The sequence below is a fragment of the Haplochromis burtoni genome, unplaced genomic scaffold (genome assembly GCF_018398535.1).
Source record: "Haplochromis burtoni strain Fernald_Lab_line unplaced genomic scaffold, NCSU_Asbu1 Contig_212, whole genome shotgun sequence".
Classification (NCBI taxonomy): Eukaryota; Metazoa; Chordata; class Actinopteri; order Cichliformes; family Cichlidae; genus Haplochromis; species Haplochromis burtoni.
This window is the reverse complement of record NW_024582573.1, coordinates 702,783-716,178: the sequence shown is the minus strand read 5'-3', so window position 1 is coordinate 716,178 and position 13,396 is coordinate 702,783. Positions and strand designations below refer to the sequence as shown.

Below are 13,396 nucleotides of genomic sequence, written 5' to 3'. Positions count from 1 at the left end.
CTTTAGGTCACGAGCAGTTGTCTAAGCATTTCACTGCATATCGTACTGTGTATGGCTGTGTACGTGACAAATAAAAATTTGAATTTGAATTTGCATTCTACACTTTTTAGCATCTCGTTAGGTATAACAACCTAATGCCAGCAACTGCACTGACCAGCTCAGCAACACCAAAAGGCCTGAAAAGTTGATGATTGCAGAATTGTTTCCTTCTAGAGAGATTGTCAAGGTCTACTACAATCAAAACACTTTCATGAGTGTAAATAACTGGTACTTATAGCCTCTTTCTACTCAATTTGAGCACTCAAAGCACTTTCTACTGCAAGTCACAAACATTCATACAGTGTTTTAACCTATCTATGACTAAGCGTCTTATCTAACAGTGCACACGCTGAGGGCAGCTCTTGCCCAAGGATGCTTTGACATGGGAACTGGAGGAGCCGGAGATCGATCTACCAACCTTCTGATTGGTAAACAACCACTACCAATGTACTGTAACGACAGAACATATTGCAAACTACTGGTTACACTCAAGAGCAGGAAGATCATATTAGACTTTCTAAAAGAGCCCTGCACAGGTCTGGAAAAAAAAAATATTTGGACAGATGAAAACTGAGCTGGTGGTGGAAGCGGAACAGCTCATGATCCAAAACATACCAGACATTATTTGTTAAACATGGTGGAGGCAATGTTATGGTTTGTGCATGTATACCTGCCAATAGAAACCAGCTAACTAGTGTTTCTGATGTGACTGCTGATAGATGCAGGAAGATGGATTCTAATGTGTAGAGGCCAGTATCACCTACTCAGCTAAATGCTGCAACGCTGATTGAGCTACAGAGCACAAATGGATAATGACCCAAAAGCAAAAGCAATCCACAAGTGTTTCAAGACAAAGAAATAAAATCAAGTCAGTCACCTGATCTCAACCCAAAAGAGCATGGTTTTAAGTTGAAGATAGAAAACTGAAGTTAGAAAGTCCGACAAACAAGCGAAGATGGCTGCAGTAAAGGCTTGGGATAAGTCCTCAAGGAAGGAAACAGCATCTGGTGATGTCCATTTGCTCTAGACTTCAGGAAGTCATTGATTATAAAGGAGTTTCATCGAAGTACTTAAAAAAATCTTTATATTTGAAATTATGTTAGTTTTGTCCAATTACTCAAAATTACAAACATTATGTCATCTTAGAAATGGACCAAACTGTACATATGCTGCAAACTTTCTATAATATGACAGAATGCTACATGGTACAACACTTTCTTTATTTTTGTGTCACATATTTCAGTCTTGAGTTTTAATTTATTCAGGAGGAAATTCTCTGACAATATGTCTAATTTAAACTGCTTTCACACCAGCTGTGACCATTCGTGTACTGAATATCTATTGTGAATAGCATTTTGGCAGCTTTGCTATTAGCTATTTAATGTGGGTGTATTATATACAGACCTCCGTGAACTGAGGCTTACTCATACCGTAACAGCACACGCTATAATTTAATGTAAGACAAAAGCAATCCAAGCAAATTGGGCAGCAGCAAGGAGCTGCTCTCTTTTGTGCAACTGGTGGCAATTCATTGCATACACAAAAGATCCAATCACGCATAGCAAAGTTTAAACATGTGGACATTCAGAGGGTGAGACACATTTGTTCTCACAGCACTCACTTTACAAGAGATGGAATAAAAGGAAACAAAAAAGGCAGACATGTTTAGCTGGGCTATTCAAATGTCCAAACACTTACAGTATCTGTTATCGTCCCTTTCCTCTCACTCATTTCCTTTCTTCATTTACACTTTGCTTCTCTTTTCCTTTCCTTCACTTTTTGGCACTGAATGTTTACTGTATTGATGCAAAGTACATAACACACAACTGCCCACACTATGAAAAAGAGCACAAGGAGATGCAGATAAATATTCTCACATTCACTCTGTGTTCTTCTACTCTTGTTCTCAAAGTACGAATACGGATGCATATTACATATTTCTCCTTTAAGCAATACACAATAAAATGTGCATCATATACTCAAACGCATAGAAAATCTAATGGGGTTATTCTCCACCGTTTCTCTTCACCATCTTGATTTTGATACAGATGCTTTATTAACTTTCTATAGATGAAGATTCGATTTTTTTAAATTTTTCAAATTAAATTTTTAAAATGGAATGGAAACTCTTGAACTGGATATTTTCTATAATTCTGCACCTTTGGCCAATCCCATAATGTTTAAATTAATGTTAAAACTCGGTTTGATCAATGCTCAGTTTTACTTTCTCCTATATTTCTGTTGCTATTGCTATTTCTCCTTGATGTACAGAATTTATTACACCATACCTTATCATTCATACATGCCTTATTCCAAAAATGTTGTAAAATGTGAATAAATAAATAAATAAATAAAAGGAGCATCTTAGAGAAGCAGATGTTCACCAGTTTGTTGAACAACTTTAGATTGATGCCCCTCAACATTTTGAATATCTCATCATCTACAGTACATAATATCATCAAAAATCTGGAGAAATCGCTGTCCAAAATGGATAAGGCCAAACATTGGTATTTGATGGGAAAAGCATGGGGCAATGCATGAAAAACATGAAATATTCTGTCACTGAAATCACTGCATGGACTCAAGAATTACTTCCAGTAATTTCCACAAATGTTATACTATCCACAAATACAGGTTCAAGCTCTCGCATGCAAAAAAGAAGCCATATGTAACATGATCCAGAAAAGTCACCGTCCTGTTTGGGCTAAAGGTCATTAAAAATACATTGAAGCAAAGTAGAAACCAACAAAAATGTGACATTCTTTTTAGAAAACATGGATGCCATCGTTCAGACTAAGGAGGAGATGGACCAGCTTGTTATCACCGCTCTGTTCAGAAGCCTACATCTCTGATTTTATAGGAGAACATTAGTGCCTATGAAATTAACAGCTTGCACATCTGGAAATTCATCTTTTTCAGAGAAGATCTTGCATATTTTAGCAATGTAATACTAAACCACATATGACAACAGCATGGTATTGTATTAGAAGAGCCTGGCTACTGGCCTGCCTGCAGTCCATCACATATACACACTTGGTACATCATGAAATGAAAAACACAGTGACGATGACCCACTATTTAGCCGCTAGAATCCTTTATAAGACAAGAATGGGATTCTGTTGAAAAATGAACTACCATAATCTGCCACTCAAAAATATCGGGGGGCGATCGTGGCTCAAGAGTTGGGAGTTCGCCTTGTAATCGGAAGGTTGCCAGTTCAAGCCTTGGCTCGGACAGTCTCGGTCGTTGTGTCCTTGGGCAAGCACTTTCCCCTACCGCCTACTGGTGATGGCCAGAAGGGCCGATGGCGCGATATGGCAGCCTCGCTTCTGTCAGTCTGCCCCAGGGCAGCTGTGGCTACAACTGTAGCTTGCCTCCACCAGTGTGTGAATGTGTGGGTGACTGGGTGTGTAAAGCGCCTTGGGGTCCCTAGGTGGGACTAGTAAAAGTGCTATACAAATACAGGCCATTTACCATATCTAATCCTTTACTTTTAAACACTGGCACCCAAACTAACAAACAAAAAAGAACAATTGAAAAACAAGATAATCAGATTCCTACCCTAACAGATCTCTCTTTCACGTGTGTGCATGCACACACGCACGCACGCACGCACGCACGCACACACACAGAGCAACTCCACCTTCTAGTTCCTGTGTTTTGGAAGTGTGTCTCTGCAGGGTGACCTCCATCTCTGTAATTACCTTGGTTTAATAACATTATTTTAGCAGTGTGCTTCTGTGTGCACATAATCTCACACACACAAACACACACACAGACAAGGACACGGTCTCTCATAGTCATTCAGCAGGCCCCAGGAGGCCTGTAGGTTTTACAGTTGAAAGTGGCAGCTCATTTTTCTTGGCTCTTCTTCCAAACTGCAGCGAAACAGCCAGACACATGAGGAGAAATAATAACGCACATCAGTGCTCATAATGAGAAAAATCAACAGCTTGGCTGCATGTTGAGCCAACTGAATATACCGAGCCTTTACAGTAGTGTTTTATGTGTGTGCCCTTTGTAAGTGACCCCCATGTGCCCATAGTCAAGTCTTTGACTTTGTGTAGCTGCTTTATTGTCTGTGTGTCTGTTTTGTCTCGTCTGCGCCTTAGTTATCATTGTCCACTGCTGCACCTGTCTTATATCCTTTGCTCTGAAAAGCCACTTCTTGTCTGTTTTCCATAAGGGGAGCTATGACATTAAAGTGTCAGAGTGTGTGTGAGCCCTAGAGGGTCAGAGACCCTTTTCTGAGTCATTACTTGACCTCTGAACTATGCCTTAACCTCTGTATGTGCCAGCTGAGCCCTTTTCTGTTTGATGCAATATTTCCTCACATAGTAACCTAATAGTGTCATTATGCAGCAACAGAGTAGCTGTTTGTTCCCTAATATTGAAGGATTAAGCTAAAATGTTTAAATGGCCTCAAATCAAACAAAACATGTAGGGAATTCAAAGTTTTTTTGTTAATATTCATTATATTTGCCTCCCCGGAACCCAGACCTCAACATTTATGGAAGCAGTGTGTCATCTTGACAGAGATGATCCCATGACAGAACAGAGAAGAAACAAAGATATAGAGCAAAAAATCTGGAGAACTGTTCCTCCAGAGTACATAAATAAACTTGCAAGAAAGCTTTTCTAAGAGAGGCCAGACCACGTGGAAGAATTCAGTTCAGTTCAGTTCAGTGCAAATTACAACAACAGTTGCCTCAAGATGCTTTATATTGTAACACAATATAACCGAGAAAACAAAGAAAACCTCAACAATCCAACGACCCACTATGAGCAAGCACTAAATAAATAAAGGTGGTCTTACCAAATATTGATTTAAAGCTTGTTAAAATTGTACACTCTGTTGTTCTGAAGAGAATTGTTCGTAGAGTTGTGATACAAACAAAACCAAAAATAGAAAAACTGAAAACACTTTTGTATACACATGTATGTCTACATTGAGTTGAATTGAAACAGACTCAGAAACTTTATTGTCATTGTAGCAATGAGAAATTAAACAATGCAAAAGAAGAATAGAAATTAGAATAAAAATAGTCAATTATTCCTTCACTTCAAATGAAAATATCATGAGAGAAAAAATTACTTGCTCAGTGGCTGTGGCTATTGCGCCTTTGATTAACTCCTCATAAACCAGTCAATTATTATTCCTAATGAGTTATGCGTGAGGTGCTATATTGCAGGCCATAACTCACTAGAGTCTCTTCAGAGTATTATCCGCCTTAAGTCTCAAACGCTGATTCATGTCAATTTTTATTGTACCGTTTTAAAAGTAAATAAATACATAGAAATTGAGGTCCAGAGCTTGATGACCTCATAGATGTTTATGGCCATGTGTCCCTGTGAACAAGTTCAAATTGTGCCCCTCCAATGACCTCGACTGTTTGAAAGACAAAAAACAATCTAAAGCCGGCCTTATATTTGATTTATTACACTGATAAAAGCATCTAGTGTAAAGAATAAAAAGCTCACAGTAATTCTTTTAAAGATCCTTTACACATATGTTTGAAATCATATACAAATACTCCACAAACAGGTTCATTCATGTTAAAAAAAAACTACAGGCACCTCTGAGTAGGATCCACAACAGTGCAAATAAAAGTAAGTAAGTGAGAACAGATAGTAAGGAAACACTTCTGGCAATTTAATGTAAAAGATTAATATAATTTAGGCTAAAAGGGGCAAAAACTAAACATTAAACCTCAGTGAAAACTTCCTTTTTTAAAATTTAATTTACTGTTTACTATTAGAAAGTTTCTGTTAAAGATAATCATAAATCTACAGTCTACACAATACATGTGCTGTATATGTGCCACGTACACAAACATCCGGTTCTTGTTAAATATTACAGATTTTGGTTTGAGTCTTTCTGCTGCCCAATTTTACCTGCTGAGCTCAGTCAGACACAAGAAACGCAAACATGGCAGCCGGCACAACCACACTGCAACTCCCATCTTCCTCTTGGTGGTCGATATCTAATTAACAGACATTTGTGTGTGTGTGTGTGTGTGTGTGTGTGTGTGTGTGTGTGTGTGTGTGTGTGTGTGTGTGTGTGTGTGTGTGTGCATATGTAAGTGTGAGTGATTTATGTGCTCAGTCCTCATTTCACTGTGAGGTTAATGCTACAGGCCGCCGCAGCTGGTATCCCCAGGGGTGTTTGTCAGTGACCCTTGTGCGTGCACGCACAGACACACACTCTCTTACACACAATGGGGGCTCGCAGACGTGTAGAGAGAAATGTTCATGAATATTAAACAAAACCTCAACGGCTGCGATTCATATCACACAATCATTTTTTTTCAGTCTATCAGTAAAAACCCTCATTTCCCGCCACGAGGCATCATGTTTCTAAGTCTCGTCTCAAAAAGTAGCCCAATATTTCCACTCCAGTTGTTTTGCTAAAAATGACACCCCAGGGTACCAAAAAAATGGGGGGGGGAAAAAAAAACAGGAAAACAGCACTGGGGTTGATCACTGTGCTGGAGATCACAGATTCAGTGAAGAAAAACGGTGCTTATGAGCTCACACATACACATGCTTTGTCTCAGCTGAACGGGCCTGAACACTCAAATTGCACCAGTGCTTGAGGTTGATAGGGGAGTAGGAAGGGAGCAGTGACATTTTGTTCAAAGCTGTGTCCGCTTTTGCTTTCTCATTGGTAGTTCCTCTCCTAATTCTCGCCCAGCTCTGCTTCACATCCATTTCTGCATTTCTCATATCCCGGCTCTCCTCTTCAGACTCTGTGTTATTAGCGTTTAAGAATTCATCACGTTTCTCTTTCTTCATCCCCCCCGATTTCATTATTACTGTGTGTGTTTCTCTGATTGAGCTTTATTTGAGATGACTCTCTTTGCTCTGCCCTTTACTGAATGAATATGGAGGATGCGGGGGCTTAAATAGGGGCTCTGAGAACCCCCTGCATCCCACCATGTCTGGTAGGAGGACAGAAACAGAAGACCATCTGTCCTGAACATGCCACACACATATGCACAGTTCTCTCCCTGACCAGTATCCACCAACACACGATGAAATCTGATAGGTGATTAAATGCATAAAACAAGCAGATGGAACAACGACGGAGCTGAAAGGGAAAACCCCGCCATGTCTGTTTGTGTTTTCGTCCCTGGGTAGCAGAGAGACAGTGAAGCCACACACCTACCTGCTAACACACCACACACATAGACCAGTCCAATTCTCAGGGCACCGTGGACCATTTCTAGAGGGACGCCCACCAGCAGCTGCATGGCCATGTTCAGGCTCAGGTGTTCAATCCTGTAACAAGAAAAATATATAACCCTGCACTTAATACAGTAGCAATATAAAAAGGTCATTGCAGAAATGTGAGTGGCACATGAGCTATTGAGGTCACACTGTGAGGCCTCAAAGTTTTACCATTTGTGTTTTCAATATTTTGAAACAGGATTTTGAAGACCACCACTTTGTCCTCCTTTTTAAATCAAACGAGGACCATGTTTTACAAAATGAACCCTATGTTGCATTAAATAAAACTTAAAACAAGCATTTGAGGAATTTAAAGTCATCAGGGAAGTGTTCTCTCATTAGAAAATACAGCTTTTATACATTTCTACATCAATTTCAGATGTGGATGCTACATTCACCCTCTATACAGCCTATACATTCAGAGCAGGATACAACAAATGGAGCTCAGACTCCCCAGTTTATAGTGTTGTGTGATTTATTTTGGAAAAAAGTAATGTGTCATTCCAGAAACATTCTTCCCTACAAACAGCCCCTTGTCATTTTGACAAGTTTCTTGAATCTAAACTGGAAGCTGGTTCCACAGAAGAGGGGCCTGAAAACTGATATGTGCATTGAAGGACATATCCTGGTCAATAATGACTCCAAGGTTCCTTACAGTGTTACTGGAGACCAAAGTAATGCCATCCAGAGTAAGAATCTGGTTAGATACCATATTTCTAAGATTTTTAAGGTCGAGTACAATAACCTCAGTTTGATCTGAATTTAAATGCAGAAAATCAAGTCATCAAGGTCTTTATGAGACATTCCTGCAGTTTAACAAATTGGTGTGTATTTTTTGGTTTCATGGATAGATAAAGTTAGATGTCATCTGCATAGCAGTGAAAATGTATGCTATGCCTTCTGATGATACTGCCTAAGGGACGCATGTAAACAGAATTGGTCCTAGCACAGAACCTTGTGGAACTCCATAATTAACCTTAGTGCAGGGGTGTCGAACTCCAGGCCTCGAGGGCTGGTGTCCTGCAGGCTTTAGATCTTACCCTGTTTCAACACACCTGAATCAAATGATTAGTTCATTTCCAGGCTTCTGGAGAACTTCAAGACATGTTTAGGAGGTAATTTAGCCATTTAAATCAGCTGTGTTGGATCAAGGACGCATCTAAAACCTGCAGGACACCAGCCTTCGAGGCCTGGAGTTCGACACCTGTGCCTTATTGTGTAAAGAGTACTCTCCATTTACATGAACAAATTGGACTCTATTAGATAGATATGACATATATCTATGACATATATTACAAACCACTGCAGCGCAGTACCTGTAATACACACAGAATGCTCTAATTGTTCATTTGTAACCTTCACTAAAGCTGTTTCTGTGCTGTGATGAGCTCTGAAACTCTTCAAATAAGCCATTCCTCTGCAGACGATCAGTTAGCTCTTTGACAACTACTCTTTCAAAATTTTTGAAGAGTATCTAGAATTAAAATTTTTGAATTTTTGTTGCCATAGATGTCGTCAAATGTTATTTTGAACACACACACACACACACACACACACACACACACACACACACACACACACACACACACACACACACACACACTTTCTGCTGATTAACATAGCTCCTGGATTTGTTTTTGCCTTTAAGGCTTAAAAACATTTCCATAAAAATTAATATTCCTCCTCCATCTGCACGAAAAGAAAGAAAGATGGGGAAGAAATGGAGGCTGGTCAGTTTGCATACTTCTCCATTGAGGTTTATTTCTGAAGCCAATATTTGCAGTCAGTTTATGACTTAAGAATCTGTGTTGCTGAGCTGTTGAGAGGATTACATGCTTTGTTAATGTGTGTGCACGCATCTATTAAGTGTCTCATAATTAACAACTAAATTTCTTACTATATTGTTTATTAGTGGTTCAAAGCAGTTTTTTTCCACTGCAGCTTTTAAACACTGCATAATGTCATAAACACACAAATCCACCTTTAGTGTATCTAAATAAGCATGATATATCATCGCATATGATACATTTATAATGATTTTTACCCAAATTTGCAATGAAAGAAACTTGAATATCAACAATTTCCCAGCCAGAAAACCCATGTGGCCTTATCACTCACTTATGAATGTGTAACACAACATAGCATTGCACTCAATTCCAAATCTTAAACATGTATCGTCTGCCTAATCTTGACAAATATGAAAACAGACATGAAAGTGTTGGGTTTTGCATTTCTCTCAAGCGACATGCTGTTTGATCATATTTAATTAGTTTTATGTCGCATTAAAAGTGCAAAAATGACCACTTTCATGACAAATTCCTTGTATGAGACATAGAAGTCTTTAAAAGGCAACTTTTTTCTCCTGTTTCTCTTCTGTAAACTTTAAAAGTGAAGACATGAAAGTGATAAAAAATTCTGTGATGGCAAAACACTTCTTTTTCCTCCTGCGGATGATTGGCAGGAAACGTACTGAACTCTGGCACAAAGAAGTAGTGAAACAGAAACTGTGATGAGAATCAAATTCTGGATTCATGTTTACTGGGATGGGAAATGTTTTTCACACTGTGTAAAAGTAAATGGGAGCTACCTCCTCAAAGAAGAAGAAAACATGATTTCATGAACGATACAGAGCTTGCAAAGGCATTATCAGAAAAAAAGGGCAACTTGAATGTCACAAAGAAAGGAAAAAAAGCCATATAGGAAGGGAAAAAAATATGTCCCCAAGAGTAAATGTTTATGTTTTATATCAAAGTCTTACATGACTCATGTCTCATAATTTAATCACAAAAGTGATTAATTCACTTTTCACTTAATTCTTATGTTTTATGACACAACAGCAAAAGAAGCCAAACAGCATAATGTGAGATATGAGTCCTTTGAGATATACAGTACAATATATATAGAAGACAAACACTTGAATTTTAGACAAAAAAGAGAGTGGCCTCAGGGGAAAAAATCTCTCATTATTTTTATGTTTTTTTAGTAGCATTTCCTTTGTAACTGTCCACTTTGGCCTCATTATTCCAAAACTTTCATCAAAAGGCTGAGGTCATACATTGGTAAGCTGTCAGCGAGGCAAAGGGAGGTGAAAGGATAAACAGCCCGAAAACAAGTCCAAAAAGTCACACACACACACACACACAGACCTATTAGACACAAGGAATACACAGAAGACAAGAAACTTTTCCTCATCTGACAGTGTGCGCATGTTTATGTAAGCTATATCCTAATTAAAATCAAACAAACAAACAAAAACCCAAACAATCTCTGTATATAAATGGAGATAAAGTCTACTTGACGCCAAGCTGACCCTCATTTAATAAACTTATCACTACCATAGCTCAACAGGAAACAAAATGCTTATAATTGCTTATAACCAGAAAAAAAACAAGTACCAAATTTGTTTTTTTTTACAGGTAATTTCAGGGTTAACACCGGATTTTCAGGATTATGAAAGCGGTTCACTTCCTAGTGAGGTACATCATGATGGAAACTTGCACTGTCCGTATTCAGGTTATCTTCAGGTTTGATGAACACAATTAAAAAAAATACATTCTTTTGTTTTTTAACTTTGCAACCCTAATTCCAAATAAGTTGAGGCACTACGTAAAATGTAAATCCAGTAAATCCATATTTTATTCACAACAGACCACAGAAAACATGATTAAATGTTTCAAATGAAAAATAACAGCTCTTGAATTTGATGGCAGCAGAACATCTCAGAAAAAGTTGGGACAGGGAGAATAAAAAGGCTGGAAAAGTAGGTAGTAGAGATGGCACGATACAACTTTTTTTATGTTCGATACCAATAACGATATCATAAATTTGGATATCGGCTGATACCGATATGAACCCGATATAGTGTATTTTGTAATCAATACAATTTTTTTTATAAATATCTTGCTGCATTTTGTATAAGTTCACACTCAAGTTTTAAAAAACAAAACACTAAAACTATTCTGTTATACCTGTATGCAAAAAATACACTGCACCCAAAATATTTTCTAGTTCAGCTACACTGATCAATCTAGCAAACTTAAACCTACACCATCCTCCCTACTCTGGTATTTTAAAGAGTACTTAGCATAAATATTGAACAACCTAACTAATAGGGTTGCAAACCCTATAGTTTAGTTATGCAAAAAGAAAATAGGGAACCACCCTCCACCCTGTGATGCATAATCGACTTAATGCTAATCCGCGAATCATGAACTAATCGTTCAGTACTCGAGAATCACTTTACTGACTCATGAATCATGATTCACAAGCCCAACTGACTCACTGACTCACCCCCGTTGCTGTTAGCAAACTAATTTTATTAGTAGAAATATATCTAGCTTATAATTAAAATTGTGGAGAAAAACACAACATCCAGTATCTTAACAAAAATATTTCTGCTCTAAGCTGGAAGAAAAAAACCCTGAGTAGCTCCTTGGTTCACAGTAGCATCGCTCTGCTAACATGCTAACAGCACATTTGAGCTACTCACCCCCTCCCTCCTGTGCTTCTTCCTGGTTGGCAACCAATGTTAAGGCGCATTACCGCCCCCTGGCTTACAGCACAGTGGACATTTAGATGAGAAAATATATATTTGACACATTTAAGGAAAATACTAATAAAATAAAAATAAACACAATAAATGTTCCCTTTAGAATTTCTTTTGCTCTATAAAATAGTTGTTTTCTTTCAGAATCATTCATCTTAGCAGTAGGATATACATGAAAAGAGAAACAAATTAAGTTTGAGTGAAAATGTACATTTTTTGCACTCTCTGGTCAAGTGAATCAAATGACTCAAAAATTCGATTCACTTTGGTGAGTGACTCATTAAAACTCGATTCAGTAAAAAAATCGAATTTACCATCACTAGCTGTGGCTCCAGCAAACAGCACTAGAAATTAATATTAAATCAATTCTAACGACAGCTTATCAAGCTTAAATGTGCTGCTGTTGTTTATCCGCTGGTCTCCTCTTTCTAGCGCAAAGTGGACGATAAATAAACAAGAAAGACCGGACTTGCGACAGAAAAGCAGATCACCTGATCAATGATCAGTTTCATGATTGAAGTAGCGACAGGGGAGGGAGGGGAAGAGAATGAGAGAAGAGCCAGCTTTGCAGCAAGGACATAATAACTCCAGCTTTGTGTCTTTTTTTCCATTGTAGCTGTACCTCAATATGGAACTCCGATGGCCAGTCCAGCTGTGGCTCCATGTATCAGTTGTTAAGCTTAACGTGGAAATACTATGCAAACATTCTGAGATGAACTTACGCACTTGCTTTACTTTTCTGGGATAGTTTTCTCCGAGACGAAATGCCGCGGTTTGGAAGCAGTGCGGCTCCAAATGCTCCACCAGACCTCCGACAGGTCTTGCAGACAACAGCCGCTCTATCACGTGACACATACTGCTCCGATGCGCTGAGCTGGGTTACGCCAAGCAGCGCATTTTGTGAGGTAATTTTGTGATACTTCGGATCGGATTACATTTTTTATTTCTCTCCCATATCCGATCCAGTAATTTAGGTCAGTATTGGACCGATACGTAATATCGGATCGGTCCATCTCTAGTAAGTAGTACCAAAAAGAAACAGCTGAAGGAGCATTTTTCAAGTAATTATGTTAATTGGCAACAGTTAGTAAAATAATTGAGTATAAAAAAAGGATATTAGATAGGCAGTGTTTCTCAGAGGTTACAATGAGCAGAGATTAACCCATCTGCAAAAAACTGGGTCTGGAGCAATTTCAAAATAATGTTCCTCAACTTAAAATTGTTGATACTGAATATTTCATCATCTATATTAAATAACTTCATCAAAAAATGTCATAAAAAAAATCTGTGTGCAAGGGACATGGGCAAAAATCCATATTGTATTTCTGTCCTGCTGCCTATATCAGACCAGAACGGGACAGCATACCTCTCTCAAAGTTTCAGCAGCTGGTCTCTCGTTTAAACAGGAGGGGATACTAAAGGGTGGCAAACATGGCCCTGTCCCAACTTATTTAAGAGGTGTTGTGTTGCGGATTGCTGTTCTATTTTTCTATTACTATAATCGCGTTGGTCATGAATGCACAATTTTGCTTGGCTTTGACTGTTACCTCAGAGCCCAGACTCAGTCTCCCAGCTATGATG

At 38.4% G+C, this 13,396-nt stretch overlaps 1 protein-coding gene across 7 annotated transcripts in view; it reads right to left on the bottom strand.

Moving 5' to 3' along the window:
* Nucleotides 1-13,396, bottom strand: part of rhbdl3 (rhomboid, veinlet-like 3 (Drosophila)) — a 74,520-nt gene that overhangs the window by 6,431 nt on the left and 54,693 nt on the right. For all 7 annotated transcript variants that reach the window (XM_005936441.3, XM_042226443.1, XM_042226444.1 and 4 more), the window contains one exon: nt 7,208-7,320. In XM_005936441.3, the coding sequence (XP_005936503.1) occupies nt 7,208-7,320 (113 nt within the window). The remainder of the gene's footprint in view (nt 1-7,207; nt 7,321-13,396) is intronic.